At 40.5% G+C, this 25,288-nt stretch overlaps 2 protein-coding genes across 2 annotated transcripts in view; one reads left to right on the forward strand and one right to left on the reverse strand.

Moving 5' to 3' along the window:
* LOC140738228 (uncharacterized) overlaps positions 1-25,288 on the forward strand; it is a 74,312-nt gene that overhangs the window by 39,184 nt on the left and 9,840 nt on the right. The window contains exons 15-19 of the mRNA XM_073065353.1: positions 2,091-2,202; positions 5,209-5,295; positions 8,074-8,273; positions 17,715-17,787; positions 19,212-19,431. Coding sequence (XP_072921454.1) covers positions 2,091-2,202; positions 5,209-5,295; positions 8,074-8,273; positions 17,715-17,787; positions 19,212-19,406 — 667 coding nt within the window. The 3' untranslated portion in view covers positions 19,407-19,431. The remainder of the gene's footprint in view (positions 1-2,090; positions 2,203-5,208; positions 5,296-8,073; positions 8,274-17,714; positions 17,788-19,211; positions 19,432-25,288) is intronic.
* The window catches only part of ccdc117 (coiled-coil domain containing 117), a 79,173-nt gene continuing 59,058 nt past the window's right edge, over positions 5,174-25,288 (reverse strand). Inside the window, exon 7 of the mRNA XM_073065355.1 lies at positions 5,174-5,421. The gene's annotated coding sequence lies outside the window, so the exon portion shown is untranslated. The remainder of the gene's footprint in view (positions 5,422-25,288) is intronic.

Consider the following 25,288-nt stretch of genomic DNA (forward strand, 5'->3'; position numbering starts at 1 on the left):
TCTCCCGTTCATTTTCCTTTCCCCACTATCCCAGCCTTTTCTCCAGCTAGACCGTGGCTTTCACATACAAATTTAAAGTTCTGTAAAGGCTGAGTTCCATCCCAATGGGCAGCATGACAATAAGTTTTCAGTAGTGAGCTGTGCATACAGCTCCCAACATGCCTGAGCTGCTGTACAAAATGCCAGTATCTTACCCAATTTCACAGAATTTCTTCAGGAGATCCATGTGGGTCTCAGCACTCATTGCAGTACTGTTTAGAGCACCCAAGGATTGAACTAGGATAAAAACCAACTCTGAAGGATATCTTTCAACTAAAAACAGTGAGTTGTAGTTTGTAGGTGTGACCAGGCCAACCATTAACACAGGAGGGCTTCTGCTGCAGGCCAGCAGTTAAAGCCCTTGTGATTGCAGATATGTAGTTGTCTCCTGTGAAAAGTGCTGCTTAGGTAAATCATGTTTTTTAAATGATGAACTTAAGAAGGCAGTAGCCAATCAGAAATGTGTTTTTTCATCCTTCCCAATTAGCTTCAATGAATATAAAATCTATGTGAAATATAAATGGGCTGCCTACCTGCTATTGCTTGTTGGTGCTAAGATGTACCTCACTGTCTTTAATGTACCACACTTACTGAGTGGCAATAAAAGACTGAAGAGGAGAGAGACATGGTATGTTGGGGGGAGGTGTCTAAAAAAGAACCATTGGCTGCATGTGATATGATCTACACCATCTCCCTGTTGAGCTGAAAAAAACAAATGCTATTAATATAAAAGCAAAATAAATTTCAAAGTACAGGAGGCTTGAGATTGAACAAATCTGCAGAATTCCAAGAGAAGCTCTGAAGATCACTGAATCAACAGAAAATACAGGGATCCAATCTCAGAGCCTCCTCAGGAGAGAACTCTTTCAGAAGTTTTGCATAATAAACTGAGATATTTTTGAAAGTTTCTGCCATCATTCCATGTTTAATTTGACTTCAAAGTTTGCAGTTATTTGAGGCTGGGTATGTGGAGGGTGGTTGAATGCTAAGATGTGCATCTGAACATCGAAGTTTAACTCAGACCTTTGCTCTAGTTTGCAAGGTATCATGTGAATAGTGGTGACGGTCAAGGTCCAAAAGTTCAAATTAAATTTATTATTAAAGTACATTTATGTCACCAGAGAACCCTGAAATTAATTTTCTTGTGGACATACTTAATACATCCATAATAGAATAAGAACCATAATAAAATCAATGAAAGAATGTACCAACTTGGGTGTTCAAAAGTGTGTAAAAGATAAGATTATGCAATACAAAAATAAATAATAATAATAGATGAATAAGCAATAAATATTGAGAACATGAGATTAAGAGTCCTTGAAAGTGAATCCATAGGTAGTGGGAACATTTCAACTAAAGGGCAAATGAAGTTATCCCCTTTGGTTCAAAAGCCTGACGGTTGAAGGTAAAAACTGTTCCTGACTCTAGTTTGACTCAAAGTGACATTTACAGGGCGCTGTGCAGGGCTATCAGTTTATACTGGCCTGTCTGATAGTTTTTATTATATGGAACTATAACTGTAAGACTTTTCTCACCACATTATTGGAATGCTCCAGTCCCAGAAACAGCATAGAAGGGAAAGCTATCTTCTTTTCCTATCAATCCCTAGTCCATTCTGCTGCAGTATGCTGGGTTCTGATGACGGTTGGCTCTTGTCCTAGGTGTAGAGCGTTTAGAAGACCAAGATAACCCAATGAGGCAGAGGGTATATGTTCTTTTCTTTCGCCTGTTTTCTAATGGTTGGTTCTCTACTGGATCAGCAGCCAAAGTAGCCAATGCTATGGTTACAATGAATACTGATGAAGCAGCGTAAAGATGGAAGAGAAGCCCAGATCAGGGTTAAAAATATCTCTATCTCACTGTTCACCTTCCAGTCCTCGGTGGCATTTGTCTTTTGTCATTTTCGTGTTCCCAGACCTGCTTTCAAAACCTTGGCAAATAAAACTGGTTGATAAAAGAAGTTTCTTGGTTTCTCCTCCCACCCACACGTCACCAGGGGTTGCTTGGAAGAAAATCATCCCTGCAAAGCATTAATTCTTGTTGCTTTTCAGAAGCCCATCGCAGATGACACTGCAGGAAGCTCTTCACACACTGCACAGAGTGGGTGAGGATATACATAGACTTGTGAAGGACCTGCGTCAGGAACTGGAGACCCAGCAGCAGGTAGGTTGTTATTCCCAGAGGGGCAAAGTACTGGATGCCCAAATTAAATGTATGTAGTGGAAAATAGGTTGGTTGCTTCAGGCGTGGAATTTTGGACTGAATTCTGTTCGGAGGTTTAATCACACCATTTGTGTCATTCAAATGAACTTAATTGACCAAGTAATTTGAGAGTTGGTGATTCATTTTTTTAAAGGTTATTTTAAAAACGCCACAGTAGTGTAGCAGTTGGCTCGACACTATTACTGCTCAGGGCATTATGGAGTTCAGAGTTCAATTCTGGTACCATTCTATAGGGAGTCTCTGTAATTACCTCCTGTGGAATCAAAGGTTTCAAAGGTACATTTAATGTCAGAGAAATGTATACAATATACAGCCTGAAATGCTTTTTCTTTGCAACTGTCCATGAAAACAGGAGCGCCCCCAAAGAATGAATGACGGTTAAATGTTAGAACCCTACAGTCTCTCCCAGCTCCCCTCCCTTCTATGCATAAGTGACAGCAAGCAACAATCCCCCTTTCCCCCACTGGCAAATAAAAGCGTCGGCACCCACCACCGAGCACTCAAGCGTGAGCAAAGCAACAGCAAAGACACAGACTTGCAGTACCCCAAAGACTTCATTATTCACCCAGTATTCGACATACCACAGGCTCTCTCTCTCCCTAATAGGGGAGAAAGAGATGTCTCCATTGCACAATAAGAGGAGAGACATAAACAGCTCACTGGTTTATGATGTTAAAAGTCCGTTGCGTCACTTTTTCCGAGCTCTGTGCCCAAAGATCTCGGGTCTCTGGGCACACAGCTTTAGATCTGCCATCTCCCACTACACACCGATCTTCCTGGACACCGACCTTCGATCCACCCATCTCCAGAGCCACAAGATCTCGGCCTTCCGAAGGCGAGCTGAACTCTTAGGCCGAGCCCTTGGCGTGCCGAATAACGGCCAGTCGTGAAACACCAAGAGCGGGTCCCATTTCCACAAAGAACCATAGTCAGCATGTAACTCCAGGTCAGGGTCTTTAAAAGAACCCTGAAAGGGAAACATAGAAATATTAAAGATGGAAATAGAGCCGTTTCCGAAGATGCAAGCAAAGGAGTCACCGTTAGGCGCACGGGTTTTCTCCAGTTCCCTCACATATGTTGAAAGATGAATTGGGTAGGTTAATTGGTCATTGCAAAATTATCCTGTGATGAGGTTATATAGGGTTAATTGGGGGTTGCTGTGGTGGCATGGCTCAAAGGGCCGGAAGGACCTACTCTGCACTATGTCACTAAAGAAAAGGGAATCTGTTGCAGTGAGCACATTTCTCTGCCCATACGATCTAAAATACACAAACATAAATGAGTGCCAGGACTAGGCTGGGAGTGGAAGAAATGCTGTAGTAAATTTTACCTGTGCACAATGCAAAATGGATGATAATGAGTCCGTATTTTTTACACCCTTCCATTTGTGGAAATGGAAATGGCTGATTTGCATGAGACCAGTTTAAGCAACTGTATTCAATTGCATTGGTTGTTCATTATAACACACCTCTTCTGTTCCAATTTAATGTACAATTAATACACAACTGAATGAGCTGTTTGTACACAAGCCGGAGTATGTGCTGAAAAAGTTAGGGATGAAAATTATCTGTTGTTAAACACATCAACAGGGAGAAAAGCAGTAAACTTCCTAAATCTTGACAAAAATACTACTGACCTAAGAGAAACTGGAACAGAGTGTAATATTGGGTTTCCAGTAACTATTAGTTCCACACATGAATTTCTCCCTACCCCATGGAATTTTTATAACCATTGTTCCAATGTAAAGGATTTGGAGAAAGAATCACTTTGCAGAAAGAGGTTTGCAATTATGCTATGATACTGCACAGCAATGATCAGCTAATTGCTTTTTGTTGAGGTTGAAAGATTATTATTGTCCCGGATATAGGGTCATCTTCAATACAATTTCATTAACCAGTATTAACATCTATGATTAATATTACTGCAAATTAACCCAGATTACTTTTAGTTATCTATTAATGGGGCACATTAATACTGTCTTTCGCAAAATTTGCTAGACTACAGTTAGCAGATGTTGGTGCATTGTTGTTCTACACTGCCCCTGGCTTAAGAACTTTTACACATTCCACCTCCCACTATTTGGAGATGCCAACCCAGCTAATGAAACCATTGAGGAGAGATGAGGTGCGTGACAGAGGAGAATTGCAAACCATACTCCTCAGCCAACCAAACCGCTATGGATGCAGGGAGAGAGAAATAGAGGTTAGGAGGAAGTAAGGGTGGAAGCAGACCCAAAGGTTACAGGGAAATAGAGACGGAGAGAAAGAGCTTAAGGGAAAGAAGAGGAGTTCCATTCTGATGCCGTTCTGTAAGGAGCCTTTGTACGTTCCTCCCTTTTTGGTTTTCTGGTTTCCTCACCCCATCAGCCTCACTCTCCCATATGTGGATGTGGAGACCAAGGGATATAAAGACCCTAACTAGACTTTGCTCCTCCCTTCTTTCCCTTGCAGTTTCTCATCTCATTAAAAAAAAACTCTCAGTATGCAAACTTAGTGTGACTACACCCAAAGTAATTGACTATTTGGACACATAATGGAACATAGGAAATCCAGGACATGCAGCGATCAGCTGACAATAGGGCAGAAGTTAAAGCTTTAGGGAGTGACAAACTCATGGATGGATTTGAAGACAATGATGCAAGGATTTCTATCAAGCCATTCAAAACAGCAATATTGCTCTTTAACAGGCCAATTAAAACAATGTAATTGTTCTAATTAGTTGACAGCTGTGTGTGCCAAGCAAATTTATACTTCTGCTTGAAGAGGCAAATTAAGATTCTCATGCATCAAAAGTACTGAAACTGTGTTGCAAAGGAGGTCCAATGAGGATATGGACCCTGGGTGATGGAGTACTTAATTAATACCTTTAGTAGTTCAGTAAAGTCATTGTGTTAATCATCAACTCATCAAAGTATTGCAGACCAATTTTATTCTTTTTGGTCTTTAGGAACAAGACCTCAAACAGCAACAAGGAGAACAGTTTTCATTGGATAAAGGAAAGGCTCTGGCTGCCTTGGAGGACAGGTTGATCCAGGTAACTCCATCCATTTTTCAGCTCTGAGTTATTCTTCAATTTCATGAATGATGAGGTATTTCAAAACAGAGTAGAATATAACTTTAACACAACTTCTTCTGTGATTGGCCCGAGTTCTTGAAAGTGCTGTAAAAGAAAACAAAGACCTCACAATTATATAATACCCTTCATGATCTTGCAATGTCCCCAAGTTCTTTTGCAAAGTTATCAGTTTTATAGTGTAGAAAATTTGGTAGCCAAGGTCCAGAGGACAATCAGGTAATAACAAATATACTTGCTTTCATCGGCACTGGCTGATGTGAAAATATTGATCAGAATACTGGCAGAAATGTCCTATTCTTTGCTTTCACATACACCTGAGGAGTTTCACTTCTCAACTGAGAGATGACACTTTCATGGAGTGCAGCACTGGAAGTGCCTACAGTGATCTTGTGCACAAGTGTGTGGAACTAGCTTGAACCCATGTCCCACTGATTCACGGTTACATGGTACTGGTACTAACACATACAGCACATTACTGGCCCTTTGGCTCATGATGTTGTGCTGACCTTTTAACCTACTCTAAGATCCATATAACCCTTCCCTCCACATAGCCTTCCATTCCTATTATTCATCAAGGACTTCCCCTACCTCCTCCAACTCCAGACACGTTTCCTCTCCAATCCCTGATTGGTCCTACCTCAACTCTCGTTATCCTCCTGCTCTTCATGTACGTGTTGAATGCCTTAGGGTTTTCCTTAATTCTACTTGCCAAGGTCTTCTCTTGTTCCCTTCTAGCTCTCCAAAGTCCCTTCTTAAGCTCCTACCAGACTACCTTGTAACTTTCTAGAGCCCTGCCTGATCCTTGCTTCCGAAGCCTCAAGTATGTTATCTTCCTCTTGTCTAGACCTTTGCACATCTTGTCAACTATGGTTTCTTCACCCTACTATCCTTTGCTATAGAGATACAGGATCAGACATAACTGGACTGAATGGTAAAGCAGAAATGGAATGGTTGAATGGTTACTCTTGCTCCTAAAATGTGATATCTTCCTACAGGGATATTTGTGGAAGTTGGGAAAGAAGGAACTCTGAGGTAGTAATCTCTGGATTACTTCTGTGCCACACACTGTGACTGCAGAAAAGGGAGAGTACAGATTAATCTGTAGCTGGAGGGTAAAGTTTACATTCCAGGGACACGGTGGTACACAATACCACAACATAATGTCCCTGTTCAAAAACACAATGCCTTGACTGATGAAGACCAGCATGCTAAACCTTCTCCACCACTCTGTCTCAACGCATGGCTACTTTCAACAAATTGCACACTTACATTCCCATGTCCCTCTGTGCCACCACACTCAACGGTGCCCTGCCATTCACTGTACAAGGCCTAACCTCGTCTGACTGCTCTAAATGCATCCCCTTACACTTAACTGAGTTGATATTCATTTTCTGTACCTCATTCTATCTCCCTACCTGGTCAAGATCACTTTGCAATTCATTGCAACTTGCTTCAATATCAACAAGATCTTCTAATTTAGTATCACCAGCAAACTTGCTGATTGTGCCATATACATTCACATCTCATTTTTTTACTTAAACAATGAATAACAGAGGTACTAACACTGACCTCAGGGCACCCTACTAGTCAGAGGCCTCCAGATGGAGAACTGACCTTCAACCCATCACCCTCTGCTTCCTATCATCAAAGCAATTCTAATTCACCTCAGTAGCTCCCTCTGTACAGTCTGGGTAGATGCACTTCGACAGAGTCTTAGAGAAAGGTCTACTCTTGCTGTTAGGGCGGGATGAGTTTGCCAGTAGGTAGAAAGCTATGTAAAAATGCTAAAAGGAAGAAAAGCAGAACTGGAAATGGAAAGAAGAAAATTAATGTTTGAAAGGCAAATAAAACAGAAGATAGGAAATAGACTAAAGGGTTTTGGTTATGTGTAGCTAAATGTGATGCATTATCTTGACTAAATGAATTGGGGCACTTACGGGTATTTGAAAGTATAGTGGAGTATTAGGATCTTATGAATAAAATGGTTGAGTAACTAAGGGTAGACAACCTGAATAACAAAGTGCTCAGGGTAAGATGAAGCAAAAAAAAGGCTAATGTCAGACTTTCAGAGTTGGACGTAGCATTTGGGTCAAAAAGTGAATTGAATGTATGTGAATGTGAAAGAATTGACATGGAAAGCTGTTAAGAGAATGTACAGTAATAAGGGGGCTACTGAATGGTAAGGAAGAACAGGACTTTAGCGTGCTTGTCCACAGGGCCTTAAATGCAACAGCCAATAAGGTGATTAAAAAACCATACCAGAAAATTTCTTTTAGAAGGAAGGGTATACTAGAACTAGTTCGAAGTATCTTATAATCAGCTCAGTAGTTTTGGACATCTACAGCTCAATGGCTGAAAGGGTGATGAAGACAGAAACCCTCTCCACATTTAAACTGTATTTAGATGTGTACTTGAAGAGTCATAATTTACAGGAACCGGGGGTTGAATGTGGGATTAGGCTGAACAAATGCTGCTTCCTCTTGACTGGCCTCTACCAAAACCTTGCAGGGAATTAAGTATCATACATGGTTGTAATAACCATTTTCTGTCTTTTACCTCTGTCAGTCAAGTCTCCTACCACTGAAGGGGAGCTACTTCAACTCAGAACTGGGAAACATCACATACAGTATCCCCGGGAGATAGATATGAGCTCATAAGCTGGTGCTGAACATGCTGCCAAACTGAGGCATCTATGACTAGGATAGTATCAATAGTTCTATGTTGTCCATTGTATAGAATCACACTGAAGACAGCAGGTTGAAGAATTCACCAATGAAGAAGTCTGGGAGTGAAGAGGATCACACACTGCAGCAGCAGCTTTTGGAGAAGGGCACCAAGTTACAAACAGTCCAAAGGAACAGGGCCAAGTGGAAGGATGAGACTGTCTGCAAGCTCACCCACAATTTCAGGGAAGAATTGAATGAAGACTATGACAAGTATGTGACATGACCTTAAATGTACGCAATAGAAATAAAATAAATGGGAGCAGGTAGCAGGAATCTGCTTCTAAAGCCTGCTCTGCCATTCAATAAGATGACTGATCCAACATTACTTTCCCATTCTCTCTCCATCACCCTTCATTGCTTTCTCATTTAAATGTCTAGCAGTTTGAACCTTGAACATACACATGGTTCCATCTCCATAACACTTGAGGACAGAGAACTACACAGTCACAACTCTGAGAAATTTGCCTTAACTGGTAAACCTTTTTTCTGAAAACATGCTGTCCAGTTCTGCCATTATATCCTCTGAACATTCACCCTGTCAGTCCATTTCAGAACAAGTTATTCAAATAAGATCACCTCTCATTCTATATATATGTGTGTAGGCCTCCGTTAGTCTCGATAGACCATGGATTTGCGCCTTGGAAAGTTTCCAGGGTGCAAGCCTGGGCAAGGTTGTATGGAAGACTGTCAGTTGCCCAAGCTGCAAGTCTCCCCTCTCTACAGCACCAATGTTGTCCAAGGGAAGGGCATTAGGACCCATACAGCTTGGCACCGGTGTCGTCGCAGAGCAGTGTGTGGTTAAGGGCCTTGCTCAAGGACACACACAAAGCCTCAGCCAAGGCTCAAACTAGCAACCTTCAGATCACTAGATGAATGCCTTAACCACTTGGCCATGTGCCAACACCACACACACACACACACACACACACACACACACACACACACACACCACTACCTCCCTCCCTCCCTCCCTCCAGGTGCAGTCTCACCATTATGGAAAGTTGCATCAAAACTCCCTACTTTTATATTCCATACCTTAAGACCAAAAATTATAGGAACAGAATTAGGCCATTTGGCCCATCGAATTTCTCTGCCATTTCAAAATGGCTGATCCATTCCCTCTTCACCCCACTCTCCTGCCTTCTCCCTGTAACCCTTCATGCCCTGACTGATCAAGAATCTATCAATCTCTACCTTAAATATATCCAATGACTTGGCCTCCATGGCTGTCTGTGGCAACAAATTCCACAGATTTACCACTCTCCCCCTCATCTCTGTTCTAAATGGACGTCCTCTATTCTGAGGCTGTAGCCTCTGGACCTAGACTCCACCCCCCCCCCCATAGGAAACATCCTCTCCAAATTCACTCTATTGAGGCATTTCAACATTTGATAAGTTTTAATGAGATCCCCCTCATTTTTCTGAATTTCAGTAGGTACAAGCCCAGAACCATTAATCGGTTCTCGTATGGTAACCCTTTCATTTCTGGAAGCAGTCTCATGAACTTCTTTACTTAGATAAGGGTTCCAAAACTGCTCACAATTACCAGTGCCTTATAAAGCCTTTACATTACATCCTTACTTTTATATTCTAGTGCTCTCAAAATGAATGCTAACATTGCATTTGCCTTTCACACTGCCAACTCAACCTTCAAATTAACCATTAGGGAATCCTGCATGAGGACTTCCAAGTTCCTTTTAACCTTGAATTTTTGAACTTTTTTCGCATTTAAAAAATAGTCTGTGCTTTTACTTCTACTGAAGTGCATGACCATACATTTCCTGATGCTGTATTCCATCTGCCACTTTTTTGCCCATTCTCCTAATCTAAGTCCATCTGTAGCCTCCCTGTTTCCTCAACACTATGCCAATCTTCTACCTATCTTCATATCGTCTGCAAACTTGGCCACAAAGCCATCAATTCTGTCATCCAAATCATTGACATACTGTATAACATAACAAGAAGCAATACCAATACAGACACTTGTGGAACACCACTAGTCACCAGCAGCCAACCAGCAAAAGCTCCCTTTATTCCCACTCTTTGCCTCCTGCCAATCAGCCAATGCTCTACCCACGCTTGTATCTTTCCTCTAATACCATGGGCTCTTAATTTGTTAAGCAGCCTCATGTGCAGCACCTTACTGCACATGAAAATCCAACGTTTTGAAAATCCAACTATACAACATCTACTGATACTCCGTTGTCCATCCTGTTTGTTATTTCATCAAAGAATTCTAACAGGTTTGTCAGGCAAGATTTTCTTTGAAGGGAACCATGCTGACTTTGTCCTACTTTTTCATGTGCCTCCAAGTTCTCTGAAACCACATTTTTACCTCTTGCAATAAAAATCAGCATGTCTTTGGCTTTTTTACTTGCTTACTGAACCTAATTTCTTTTCATTTTGTGTACTTGGATCTCTTTGTGTTGCACTATTTGTCATCTTACTCCATGCAAATAATTTGCTTTTACAACCTTCCTTCCAAAATGGACAATGGCACATTTTCTCACTTTAGATTCCACCTGTCAACTTCTTGGCCACTCACTGAATATGTCCTTTGCAAGATCTTGGGGCTGCCCTCACAATTTGCCAAGCTACTGACTGGATTCTTATTTTGTGCAGTAACCCTTTATGTCAGGGGTTCTTAACAGGGGATCTGTGGATAGATTCCAGGGATCTGTGAATTTGGATGGGGAAAAAATTTACATCTTAATTTTGACTAAACTCTAACTGGAAATTTAGCATTTCCTTCCATTATGCATGTAGATAACAAGCCACAATAGTATTAGCAGTACCTGTGACCTTGTCACCAATGGAAATCACATTACAGTTTTTACAAATAGCTCAGAATATCGTTCACAGCACACTCATCACTACTTTGAAATTATGGTAGTTATTTAATGCTTATTAAAGAAGCTCATATTACTAGATCAGAAATTTGTATTTTTTATATTTTGATAACGATTTCAATATAATTGGTTTCTTTTGTAATCTTATGTTTTTATTTTGTATATTTAAATACAGTATTCTCAGAAAGGATCCACAGGCTTTGCTGGTCTTCTATAAAGGTTACAGACCTGCAAAAATAAAAGTTAAGAACCCCTGCTTTATGTGACACCTGATTAAATATCTCTGGAAATCCAAATACTCTACTAGTTCCCTTTAATCCACCACATGTATTTACATCTTAAAAGGGCTCTAGCAAATTTGTCAATGATTTCCCTTTTGAGAGTGTTGAGTTTGCTTGATTGCCGTATGAATTATGAGTCATGCAGCATGGAAACAGGTCCATGCAAGAGAATATAAATGCTGGAATTTGGAGTGACAAACAAGTCGCCTAGGAACTCAGTGGGTCAGAATCAGAATCGGGTTTATTATCACCAGCATTTATTTGTTAACTTAGCAGCAGTTCAATGCAATACATAATATAGAAGAGAAAATAAATAATAATAATAAACCAATTACAGTAAAACAATTACAATCTATGTATATTGAATTGATTAAAAATTGTGCGAAAACAGAGATAATATATATTTTAAAAAGTGAGGTAGTGTTCATGGGTTCAATGTCCATTTAGGAATCAGATGGCAGAGGGAAAGAAACTGTTCCTGAATCACTGAGTGTGTGCCTTCAGGCTTCTGTACCTTCTACCTGATGGTAACAGTGAGAAAAGGGCATGAAAGGGTGCTGGAGGTCCTTAGGTCAAGCAGCATCTGTAGAGAGAGCTGAATAATCAGTGTTTCGCACTGAGCGGCCACATTTTCCTGTATTCCTTCAGCAATTTGTCTACCTATCAAGCATCTGTTTATACTAATCATACTCAACTTTATTTTTAACTCCCCCCCCCCCCCCCCCGTCACATTCACATAATTGGCATTCATAGTAAAAGGATTTGAGTACAGGAGCAGGGAGGTTCTACTGCAGTTGTACAAGGCCTTGGTGAGACCGCACCTAGAATATTGTGTGCAGTTTTGGTCCCCTAATTTGAGGAAAGACATTCTTGCCATAGAGGGAGTACAGAGAAGGTTCACCAGATTGATTCCTGGGATGGCAGGGCTTTCATATGAAGAAAGACTGGATCGACTAGGCTTATACTCACTGGAATTTAGAAGATTGAGGGGGGATTTAGAAACGTATAAAATTCTAAAGGGATTGGACAGGCTAGATGCAGGAAGATTGTTTCCGATGTTGGGGAAGTCCAGAACGAGGGGTCACAGATTAAGGATAAAGGAGAAGCCTTTTAGGACCGAGATGAGGAAAAACTTCTTCACACAGTGAGTGGTGAATCTGTGGAATTCTCTGCCACAGGAAACAGTTGAGGCCGGTTCATTAGCTATATTTAAGAGGAAGTTAGATATGGCCCTTGTGGCTAAAGGGATCAGGGGGTATGGAGAGAAAGCAGGTACAGGGTTCTGAGTTGGATGATCAGCCATGATCATACTGAATGGCGGTGCAGGCTCGAAGGGCCAAATGGCCTACTCCTGCACCTATTTTCTATGTTTCTATAAACTTAACCCAAATTCTATCAATCAATATATTCATGAGAAATCGATCCGTACATTACAGCAGGGATGGGCCATCTTTCTGTGAACTGTCCTCGGTGGACCTCTGGTACACCAATCTTGGTCCGAGGTCTGTGAAATGAAGTACACAACTGTCCTCGGTGGACCTCTGGTACACCAATCTTGGTCCGAGGTCTGTGAAATGAAGTACACAACTGTCCTCGGTGGACCTCTGGTACACCAATCTTGGTCCGAGGTCTGTGAAATGAAGTACACAACTGTCCTCGGTGGACCTCTGGTACACCAATCTTGGTCCGAGGTTTGTGAAATGAAGTACACAACTGTCCTCGGTGGACCTCTGGTACAGCAATCTTGGTCCGAGGTCTGTGAAATGAAGTACACAACTGTCCTCGGTGGACCTCTGGTACACCAATCTTGGTCCGAGGTCTGTGAAATGAAGTACACAACTGTCCTCGGTGGACCTCTGGTACACCAATCTTGGTCCGAGGTCTGTGAAATGAAGTACACAACTGTCCTCGGTGGACCTCTGGTACAGCAATCTTGGTCCGAGGTCTGTGAAATGAAGTACACAACTGTCCTCGGTGGACCTCTGGTACACCAATCTTGGTCCGAGGTCTTCAATTTGATTTTACAGAGACTGTACATTTGCGTGCAGGAATGGTGGTTTCAGTGCTCCGCGCTTCAATTATACTTGTAGCCCTGCAAGCCTTCCTCGCTTCCCCTTTCTTAAAGGGAAACACCACTCACGACCTGAGTAACAGTCCTTTTGGCCCATCTAGTCCATGCTGAACTGATATATTCCCTGTCCCATTGATCTGCACCTGGACCATAGGTCCTCCATACAACCCTTCCATCCATGTATTTTTCCAAATTTCTCTTAAATGTTCAAATTGAATTCACATCTACCACTTCTGGAGGCAGTCTGTTCCATACACCTATGATTGAGTTTGTTCCTGTCAGATTCCTCTTAAATTTTTCACCTTTCACCTCTAGCTTATGGCCTCCAGTTCTAGTCTCACCCATCTTCAGTGGGAAAAAGCCTACTTTTACCCTATCAACACCCCTCATAATTCTTTATACCTCATTCAAATTTCCCTTCCAGGGAAGTTTTGATTTATATAGTCAAATTCAGATGTCTGTTTAATCAAATAGTCTATCCAACTTCTCTCAAGTTAATGAAAAAGTGGTGCTTCTGGCTGCCTGCGGCAATGACCTCCGGGAGTGAATGAGGTTGCAATTTCTAAATACTGTATACAATGACTCATCAATTAGATAAAAGATTTTTTTAGTGAAATACTGCCTGCAGTTGATCTGATTTTCTTCCACTAGCAAACTCCTCTTCTTGATTTCATTGTTTTTAGTATTCATTGCTGTTAAGTGATTATTAATGGCAATCAGCTTTATTTCTGCAAACCACCACAAATCCACTGAAAGATAAAACATCATTTACCTAAAATAGAATTTTAAAAACTGCTTATAGTCTATGACTTTATGCTGCTTTTTGCTCATAACAGAAGATATCATTTTCCACTGGCTTCACCATTTTATTGGCATCTTTCACTGGGATTTTAAAGCCTTTTGGAATTTTGTTCATGGGAAAGAAACTTTATGAAATAAAGTCTTATACATACTACAACCTATGGGACAAAGGATGCCTAAGCCCATTTCCAACGGACGAAACCTCTCTGTGTGTATTGTTTTTTGAAGTTGCAGTGTTAACAAGCCAGTTCCCATTAATTAAATTGTCAGTGTTTTCCATTAACAACACTTCATTCTATTTGGAAAGCAAATGTGGGATTGAACGATGAATGGACAATCTTGCGACAAATCCATCAGAAATAATCTTTAACTAGATACAAATCCACAGTGCCATCTGTAGATTTTAATACAGTCATACTCACCACCATTCTTGCTTCTACCACCAGCAACACCGGCCCCACCATAACCCATTGTACTCAATAATTAATAAATTCTTAGTGGTTTGTCCAATAATAATCGCTTCCCTTGTTAATCACCAGTTGCCAGTGATTTAACAAAAGTCTTTCCAGTGATTTTAACAAATGCTAGAATCTTTAAGGGAACTGTGCCCTTTTGAAACCTATCAGGTCAGAGCCAATAGACAGTAGGTGTGGGAGTAGGCCATTCGGCCCTTCTAGCCAGCACCGCCATTCACTATGATCATGGCTGATCATACACAATCAGCACCCCGTTCCTGCCCTCTCCCCATATCCCTTGACCCCACTATCTATAACAGCACTCTCTAACTCTCTTGAATGCATCCAGAGACTTGGCCTCCACTGCCTTCTGGGGCAGAGCATTCCACATATCCACCACTCTCTGGGTGAAAAAGTTTTTCCGCATCTCTGTTCTAAATGGCCTACCCCTTATTCTTAAACTGTGGCCTCTAGTTCTGGACTCACCCATCAGCTGGAACATGCCTCCTGCCTCCAGTGTGTCCCATCCCTTAATAATCTTATATGTTTCAATCAGATCCCCTTCTCATCCTTCTAAATTCCAGTGTATACAAGCCCAGTCACTCCAATCTTTCAACATATGACAGTCCCGCCATTCCGGGAATTAACCTTGTGAACCTACGCTGCACTCCCTCAATAGCAAGAATGTCCTTCCTCAAATTTGGAGACCAAAACTGCACACAATACTCCAGGTGGGGTCTCAGCAGGGCCCTGTACAGCTGCAGAAGAATCTCTTTACTCCTATACTCAATTCCTCTGGTTATAAAAGCTGGCATGCCATTAGCTTTCTTCACTGCCTGCTGTACCTGCATGCTTGCTTTCATTGACTGATGTACAAGAACACCTAGATCTCGTTGTACTTCCCCTTTTCCTAACTTGACTCCATTTAGATAGTAATCTGCCTTCCTGTTCTTGCCACCAAAGTGGATAACCTCACATTTATCCACATTAAACTGCATCTGCCATACATTTGCCCACTCACCCAACCTGTCCAAGTCACCCTGCATTCTCATAACATCCTCCTGACATTTCACACTGCCACCCAGCTTTGTGTCATCAGCAAATTTGCTAATGTTACTTTTAATCCCTTCATCTAAATCATTAATGTATATTGTAAACAGCTGTGGTCCCAGCACCGAACCTTGCGGTACCCCACTGGTCACAGCCTGCCATTCTGAAAGGGACCCGTTAATCACTACTCTGTTTCCTGTCAGCCAACCAATTTTCAATCCATGTCAGTACTCTTCCCCCAATGCCATGTGCCCTAATTTTGCCCACTAATCTCCTATGTGGGACTTTATCAAATGCTACAATGTCAAAGCTTTAGCAAAATTTAGCCAAATGCTACAAGGCAAAAAGTGAAAAGATTCCAAATCAAAATTCCCAGCATAGGAACCAATTGGAATAGTGACTGTTACATTGCGATAAACAGCATTGTTTGCACTGAAATAATTCTAACACTAATTTCCCTGACTGAATCTTGGAACTCTGTCCATTTTCTCTGGCTGCTTTTGCTGAGCTGAAAACATGAGGGTTTTATTTTCCCTATTCGGGTGCTTCTCTAGATCTCAGAAAACAGCTGAACAACCTTCCACTGGCTTTTCTCAGTGCCAACGTGTGTCCCGATCTCTCAATACCCCTGTTCTACTTTCTCCAACTACTTGGAGATTTGGTACATTGAAAATACAATAGACTACAGAACTGTTCTCAGTGTTTAACTATTCCAATTAGTACAACTACCAGCTGGTATTAAAGGAAGGATAGTATGTTTTGAGTGGATTATCGTTTCTTTCCATTGCCTTTTAAAATAATAAAACATTTTAGGACATTTAAATAGTAACATTATAGATCACTCCCTACTTGTACATAGTTCTTTCCTTTTGCTTGTTTTTTTCTTTCCACTCTTTTCTATGAGTGTATACCTCAGATATATACTTTGTGGAGATTTGTGATATATATGATTATATGATATATAGGTACAATGTCTGAAATACATCTTATGGAAATGTTTGTTTGATGATGAACTTCAATAAAAAATAAATTACAAAAAAAATAGCAACATTATCAAATAACATTTGACACCAAGGGAAAAGCTATTAGGATGGATAATCAAAGACAAAGAATTTTAACAAGCACCTTAAGAGGAAGGAAGAAGGCAAAACTTAGGGAGAGTATTTCAGGCTTAGGCAGTTGAAGACCATGGCTACAAATTGCAACTTAAATGAGGAATATTCAAGAGGCAAGAAATAGAAAAATGCAGATAAAAGGCTTTTGGGCTGGAAGAAATTAGTAAGATAATGAAATGTCAAAGTTTTAGCAACATTTAAAAATAACAATAGGAATTTTTAAAAAACGAAGAGTTGAGTGACAAATGGTCTGATAAGACTGGATGTGCGAGCAGACCTCAAAGGTCAGTTTCAAAAACCAAAAATGCTGGAAACACTCGGCAGTGTGGAAAGAGAAGTAGAGTTGACTAGGAAAGAGAAATCAAATTAGTCAAAAGTTGCAAAGGAAATGAGGACATGGTCAATATGGGGATATCCACTCAGCAAACCTGGACTCACTCTATCAGATCAGTTCCTATTGTTTCCCCCGGCAGATGAAGGATCTTTGATCTGAAATGTTAAGGCTGATTCTCTTTGCATAGATTCTGCTTGACCTGCTGGGTGTTTCCAGCATCTTTTAATTTCAGATCTCCAGCATATGCAGTTTAGATTTTCAGGCTTTTAAAGTTAATAACCACTTAATGGAATTTTGGACAGGATTTGTTTAATATTGAGGAAATACTTAATTGTTCAAAAAAAAGTTAGTGAGAATCTTTGGAACATGCAAAGATATACCATGGTAAGTCCAGTGAGCTTGTGACAGGCTCCTTAGTCATTTAGCAGGCTGACAAGACAGTTGTATTACAAGTGGCAAAATGGTTCAGTATGCAAAAAGACATGCTTCTTGTACAATATTTGATGGCTCTTGTCCTTTGGCAGATTTAGTGAGCTTAGCCACAGGAGAAGATTTTTGTGCAGAAATTGAATAAAATCCAATTAATTAAGAACAGTCACTTGAACTTTGGCCATGAGTTGGACTTAACTATCAAAGCATAAGAGAGTAATCTGTTTTGTGGGTCATAATTATCAAACCAGTTTCCTTTACTTTAGCGGTTTCTTGAAGAAAGGTGAACATGAAAAGAAGACAGAAAAACTGGAAAATGAAATCCAACAACTATCTTTGGTAAATTTTGATTTAATCTAACCCTATAGATGTAACACATGACCTTGGGTTGAAGCCACACTGTCTGATGTGTCCTGTTTGCCTGGGTCTGTGTGAGTTGAGAGCTGTTTCTATAGCCATATTTACTTGCAACATCACTTTTGGAGGGGTGGGGGTGGTAAATGTCTCGGCTTGGTTATTTCACAAGGACAAATCCTAACTCACCAGCCAGATCCCTGAAGCTGGTCCATAATCAGCAAAAGCATCTGGTCAAACTATATCCACTGGCTGAACTAACTCTCAAAATCAAAGATTTTCAATCAAAATTGAATCTCTCTTCAATTTACATTTAAACTAATAAAAATTGAAATTGTTAGTGTAATTTTTAAATATTAAAAAATACTTTAAAAACAATTAAGTACAAAAAGCTGTAAATGATCTGAAACTCATCCATTTCCTTCTGTTGATATGAATAGAGTTACTGATCTAGCAATAGAACTGACGTTCCAACACGTCACCCTCTGAAACTTCCACCATCTCCAAAAGGATTCTACAACCAAATATATCTTTACCTCCCCCTCGCTTTCCACAGGGATTGCTCCTTCTGGTAAAAAAAACAAATTCGTTCCCCCTCGCTTTGCCTATTTCCCACTCTGGCCTCTTAACTCTTCTCACCTGCCTATTATCACCTCCTTCCCTTTCTCCCATGGACCACTCTCCTCTTCTATCAGATTCCTTCCTCTCCATTCCTCGATCATTCTTACCCACCTGGCTTTACCTTCTAGATGTCCTCCTTCCTTTTGCCCCACCTTTTAAAATTGGGTATCTTCCCCCATCCTTTCCAGTCCTGAAACATCATCTGTTCATTCATTTCCTTAGATTCTGCTTGACTTGCTGAGTTCCTCCAGCATTTTGTGTATTGCTTTGGGTTTCAAGAATCTGCAGACTCTTCGTGTTTAAGATCTGATGTTGTGTAGCTTTGGCACTCAGTTTTCCCACCATGGCTGGGAAATTTTCCAAAAAAAGCTGCACCTTCACCTTTATCTCAATGTTTTTTAGTAAACAAAGTTTACATTCCATAGACAACTAGACTTCTAAGAATTCCTTAGAAGTTGTAGGTGAAGCAGTGAAAAAATGCAAGCATTGACTGTGGTAGAGAAATGGATTGATAGTATAAACAGTTCAATTGTTTTTATTTGCATTTGTGCAGTTTGTCTTTTGCACATTGGGTTTTTTTCGTCTTTGTGTGTAGTAGCTTTTCACTGATTTATTGTTTCTTTGCATCTACTATAAATGCCCACAAGAAACTGAATCTCAGAGTAGTACATGGTCACATATACATACTTTGTAGTAAATTTACTTTGAACTTTGATAGATCATTATATTGCAGAGCAACCAGAATTCTGCAGTACAGTAATCCTTGTGTACTTTTTATTCCTTAATAGGGACACAGTGAAAACTTGTTTTTGCGATCCACACCCACTCCATCATTGACTTCCTCTGCAATTGTCTCTTTGAGACAGCAGAACTTTGGAACATTGAAGCTGCTACGACATTTGCAAAGTCGTGTGAAGCAACTCCGGGAAGAAAACCGCATCTACCATGGAAGTGGCCTGAAAGATATGAACACTGCACACTGAATCAGGAAGCTCATACAAAAAGATGGTGAGTTTGGTCCTTGGTAGTAAAGCATGTTCATTAAATTGACGGCAACTAATAGAATGCTGGTCTGGGGATAGAAAACTTTGTGGACTGTAACTGTATGCAAGATCAGTGTACAGAATGACAATACTTAAAACTCTCTACTTCTTTCAAATATGTTGAAACTATATTCTCTTCTCCAGAATTGTTAGGACATGACTGATGCCAGACCTCAGCAATTACCCCCTAATTATTTTCCTTTGAACAGGAGAACCATTAAGTGTAGACACAACCTAGGTTATACCAGTGTTCTGAGAACTGTCCATTATCTATAGTTTCTGCATGTCAGAAATGTCCATGAAAGGTTAAAGGTTACAGATCAGTACACACCTTAGTTAGAATTAGTTAATTAACACAGATCTGTATTACAGATTCAAAGCACGCTGGACAAAATGCAGGACCAAAGAGTTTCAACCTGTCATACCAAGAGGTCATTTGGCCCATCTTGTCCTGACCACTCTATGCAAAAGTATTCAACGAGTCCTCCCCTCCCACCCCTCAACCAGCATGTCCTATGGCTCGAAGATGTTTTCTTAAGTACTTATCCATTTATTCTCTTTGATACCTCAATTGATTGTCTCTCCACTACATTTCAGATCCTAACTACTTGCTACACAATGTTTTTATACATGTATTTTCTGGCTATTTTTGTCAATCACCAATTAGGTCTTTTGTTCTTGCCTCTTCTGCCAGTGAGAACAGTCTCCTTTTGCTGAGCACCTACCCTCCGTCTGCCAACAAAAGTGGGATCTCCCAGTAGACCTCCATTTCAATACCACTTCCCATTCCAACATGTCAGTCCATGGCCTCCTTTACTGCTGCGATGAAGCCACACTCAGGTTGGAGAAGTAACACCTTATATACTTTCTGGGTAGCCTCCAACCTGATAGCATGAACATCCATTTCTCGAACTTCCAGTAATGCCTCCCCCTTCTCCTTCACCATTCCCCATTCCTGTTTACCCCGCTCCTTTTCTCCTGACCTAACCATCACCTCTCTCTGTTGCTCTTCCTCCTTCTTTTCTTCCATGATCTCTACCCTCTCCTCTCAGATTCCCCCTCCTCCAGCCTTCTCTTTCGTCAATCACCTTCCCAATAGAATAGGTTGAGTGAACTCGGCCTTTTCTCCTTGGAGTGACAGAGGATGAGAGGTGACTTGATAGAGGTGTACAACATAATGAGAGGCATTGATCATGTGAATAATCAGAGGCTTTTCCCCAGAGCTGAATTGGCTAGCACAAGAGGGCATAGTTTTAAGGTGCTTGGAAGTAGGTACAGTGGAGATGTTGGGTAAGTTTTTTTTACGCAGAGAGTGGTGAGTGCGTGGAATGGGCTGCCAGCAATGGTGGTGGAGGCGGAAACGATAGGGTCTTTCAAGAGATTCCTGGATGGCTACATGGAGCTTAGAAAAATAGAGAGCTATGGGTAAAGCCTAGGTAGTTCTCAGGTAGGGACAAGTTTGGCACAGCTTTGTGGGCTGAAGGGCTTGTATGGTGCTGTATGTTTCCTATGTTTCTATGTAACTTCCCAGCTCTTTACTTCACCCCCTCCCCCAGTTTCACCTAAGTCTTCTCATCTTTCTTCCAGTCCCAATGAATGGTCTCAGCCCTAAATGTCAACTGTTCACTTTTCCATAGATGCTGCCTGGCCTGCTAAATTCCTCCAGCATTTTGTGCATGTTCCTCCCTCCAACTATTATTTGGACACTTAGTGAATTTGGATAGCTTTAATCCCATACAGCCTGCCCTGCTCCTAGGAGAATCACAGCTGTCCATTTTCACCACTGGAATTACTCTAGTGCATCCAGTATAATGCCCACAATTGGATACAATATTCAAACTGTGACCAAATTGTTGCTTTACGAAAGGTCATTACAACATCTTTATCTTGTACACATACCTCCATTTATAAATCCCATTAACATATAGGCTCCTTTTAAGTACTTTTTTTTAAAAAAAACTTGCCACTACTTTCAATGCATACATATCTAAATCATCCGGTATCACTTTTAGAATTGTGCCATCCAAGTTTATACTGTTTCTCCTATTCTTTCAAATGAACTACATCATTTTTCATATTTTATCTGTCCATTCCATTAGTCTCTCTGCAGTCTCTTGACGTCTATAGTCTTCAAGGTTGTCTATGTTTCAATCAGATGGGCTCCCTGCAAATATGTAAACTGTTTGTATACCAAGTAAAAATTGTTAATACACATTAAGTAAATAAGTGATCCTTACATTAATCTCTAGGTAACACTGCTCCTTTGCCTCCACTCTGAAAAATAAATACTAATACTTTTTTTTTCCTGTAACATAGACAAACTCCTGTTGGTTCCCCCAATCAATCCACACTTCTAGGGGGAGAATTAAATTAAAAAAGGGATCAGTGTAAATGGGTGCTGATCTGGTGGTCTGCAGGGCCCATTTCCACATTGCTTGACTCTGTATTGTGTGGATGTCTACTAATTCTGTCTCTGACAATTGTTTCTAAATGTTGCCACCCACTTCCAAGATGTATTAGTTAAAAGGGCCTGTAGTTTATCCTTGTACTCCTTTTTTTATATATAATTATTTGCAAAGTCCATACACACGCCCAACAATGGGCAGCGAGCTGGAAGATTATGAGCATTTTAATTCTCTCAGCAACCTAGGACCAGTCAATTTAACCATACTATGCAATTCTCAGCCTTGACTAAATAAATTCTGTCTTGACTGCAATGTTTACTTAGTGCTGCCAGCCCTTCCCCATCCCATTTCCCTATCTTTCCCAAAAACCTTGAATCAATGAATATTTAGTACCCAATTTTCCCTTTTAAAATAGGTTTTCATTATGGCCACAACATTGTAATCCTATGATGAACTATGCTCCAGTTTTGTTTAATGAATTGCATGCTATCACACACATGCTCTGTACACTTATCTTCACTATCCAAAAATACAGTGGTTACTTGAAAACAAACTAAAATCGCTCAGAGACGGAGTACAGAGGTTGACACTGCTTTCCACAGTAATGAAGTTCCAAGGGCAAAAAAGATACATTCAGTCCTTTATTACAAAGCCAGCAAAGAGGAACAATCTTGTAGTGTTAAGAAACTAACAAAACTAAAACTAGTGATAAGCTGAAATTAACATTCCAATTAGTGTAACTAGTGTATTTAAGCGTTCTAATAGCATACAGAGAAATTAATGTATTTAAAAGATCAACAAAAAAGTTATCCCGTGGCTTCCTCTCAGGCTCTAACTCAATTAGACTAAACTGAACTAACGGTGACAAAGCGAGAATACATAACTACACTCATTTGCTTCTACCACATCCCAACTATGTGTCAAATTACCCATAAATGTACAACACAATTAGAATATAGACAAGCATTATACTATAATAGTTGCAACCACATACTACTGAAATAGGAGACATGAATTCTTCAAGGATAAATATCTCGACATTTATGCAAACGTGCTCTTCCTTTTTTTTCTCTTACAATTAAGTCATCTAGGCCAGAAGTTTCCAGGACTTCGCTCAGTAAGAGTGATCGTTACCAACACTCTTTACAAGTCAAAGTCACGAAGCTTCTCAAACCTCTACCTACCTGTAGAAGTCAGATCTTGGGTCTAAACATGCCAATATTACAGGATGTTTAAACTTTTCAGCCATGGCTGCCCTACTAAGTCATCCACCAACTCTCAAGACATCATCTTCAAGTACTTATCTGACTCTGGAAATATGGTGATTCCTTTCCAGACTTTTTACCCTTTGCAAACTTCTATGTTCTATGAGAATTCATCTGGAAATCTCTTTCTCAGGCAAAACCCAAATGATGTCTATTTCAGCCTTTCTGCGTTCCTCCACTGAAAGAGAATTTTGGCTGATTTGATCTTTGGCTTTCTCAATCTCTCTCTCTGTCCCCCAAAAATACTCTTCTTGTTCTTCATCCAAGTCAAACTGCAAAAAAGAGATGTTCAATTGCTTTATCTTCTAAGAAACCAGAGAAAGTTCTTAAATTTAGAAATCCAGGCCAATATCTTCCTCAAACAGATCCCAAGACAAAAAGTGATGGATTATGCATGTTGCCACGTTCATCTTCTCTTCAATCAACATATCTTTAATTGCACACACCTCTTGACTTCTGGATCATCTAGCAGAAGTTCTCCAAAACAAATTGGGATTCACAGGCCATTCCCTTTCAGGCTGAAGAAGATACTGAGGCCCTGACACCCATTCTTCAGGAATGCTTTCAACTTCAACCCTCTAGAGGACAAATCTTCTGGGTTGCTTGAAGTGTTTACTTACTTCCATTGAGATGCTTTTGAGACCTTAAGAATTTCTGAAACTCTGTGTGGAATGAAGGTTCAGAAGCTGGAAGTTTCATTCTTGATCTACTTCAGCACAGAAGTACTATCAGTCCAAATAACTGAGTCCTCAAGCTGCATGTTGAACTCCTTCCTCCATTGTAGCAGCAATGAGCTCCATATGAGAGATGCAAACTGACTTCAACAGGGCTACCCTAGATTTTCCCATGATAAAAGCATTGTGTGCATAAGAGCATATGTTGTGCAACAATAGGCCATCATACCAGCCAAGCCCTTCCTATCCACTTTGTGAATCAAAAGTTGCCTTTAACACAAGTAGATACAAGATCATAATAGAGACAACACCACTTCTTCCTCAGAGGATACTGACACAAGGCAGTCATCAATGTAGAAGCAATGCAAAACCCTATGCACCGTCTCGTGACTAAACTGCTCTTCATTGTCTTCTGCACATTTCCTCAGAACAAAGTTTGCAAGGCTCAATAAAGATGAAGTTGCTCCAAAGAGATGTAGCACCATTCTAAAGTTCACCTTACCTTGGCTGGGGTTACCATCAGGCCACCACAGAAACCTCAGCAGAACTGAATCTTCCGCTGATACTTCAACCTGATGAAACATTGATACAATATCTGCTGTGATCACCACTGGTTCTTTACTGAATCTGGTTATGACTCCAGTTAGTGAGCTAGTAAGATCCGGTTCCTGTAAAGGCTGAGCATTAAGTGATATTCCCTGAAAAGTTGCTTCCCTGTCAAACACAACACTAAGTTTCCCTTTTCTGGGGTGGTAAACAGCATAATGTGGAATATATTAGACTTTCCCATCATTGTGTTCCAAATCTTGTGCTAGCACTCTTTTGGCATAATTTTTGGAGCTGACTTCCTTCATGAAAACTGTGTAGTCAGTGAGAAAAGCCTTCTTAAACCTCTTAGATTTAAAACACACTGTTCAGCAATCTTCCTATTATATGGCATATTAATCTCCTTTCTCAAAGGTAAACCAATCTGGTAGCAGCATTGACTAGTTTTGCAGAATTTGCAACCAGTTCCATGAACGTGATCTTCTCTTGACAAATCAGGTTGTTCATCCTGACTGCATTCACTGAAGTCTGCCTTAATAAACTGCTGCTGCCAAAGCTCATCCAAGTTCAAAACTGAGATCCTGTTAACCAGTAGCTCTGGCTGTGTACAGTCTCCTCCATCACCATGGTCTCCTTCCAGTGGTCCATTCACAATGCAACCCAACATTGTTTTAATTGCATAGGATCCATCATCAACACTGCAAATCACTTGCAACATTTGTCACTGTCAACAGCTCAATTTCCGAATCCATCTCAGGTGAGACTATCCCTGGAGATCCCTCTGTCATGGAATGTTCCATTTGTGGACAGGCATATTCTTCTGCATATCATCACGTCAGCCACTTCAAATCCTGAAACAATGTAGCTATTCAAAACTTTCTCATGACCCATGGTGCACAAGAATGTGTGTCCTTTCTCTTGTGCGGTTCCCC

Source organism: Hemitrygon akajei, chromosome 14, assembly GCF_048418815.1.
Source record: "Hemitrygon akajei chromosome 14, sHemAka1.3, whole genome shotgun sequence".
Lineage (NCBI taxonomy): Eukaryota > Metazoa > Chordata > Chondrichthyes > Myliobatiformes > Dasyatidae > Hemitrygon > Hemitrygon akajei.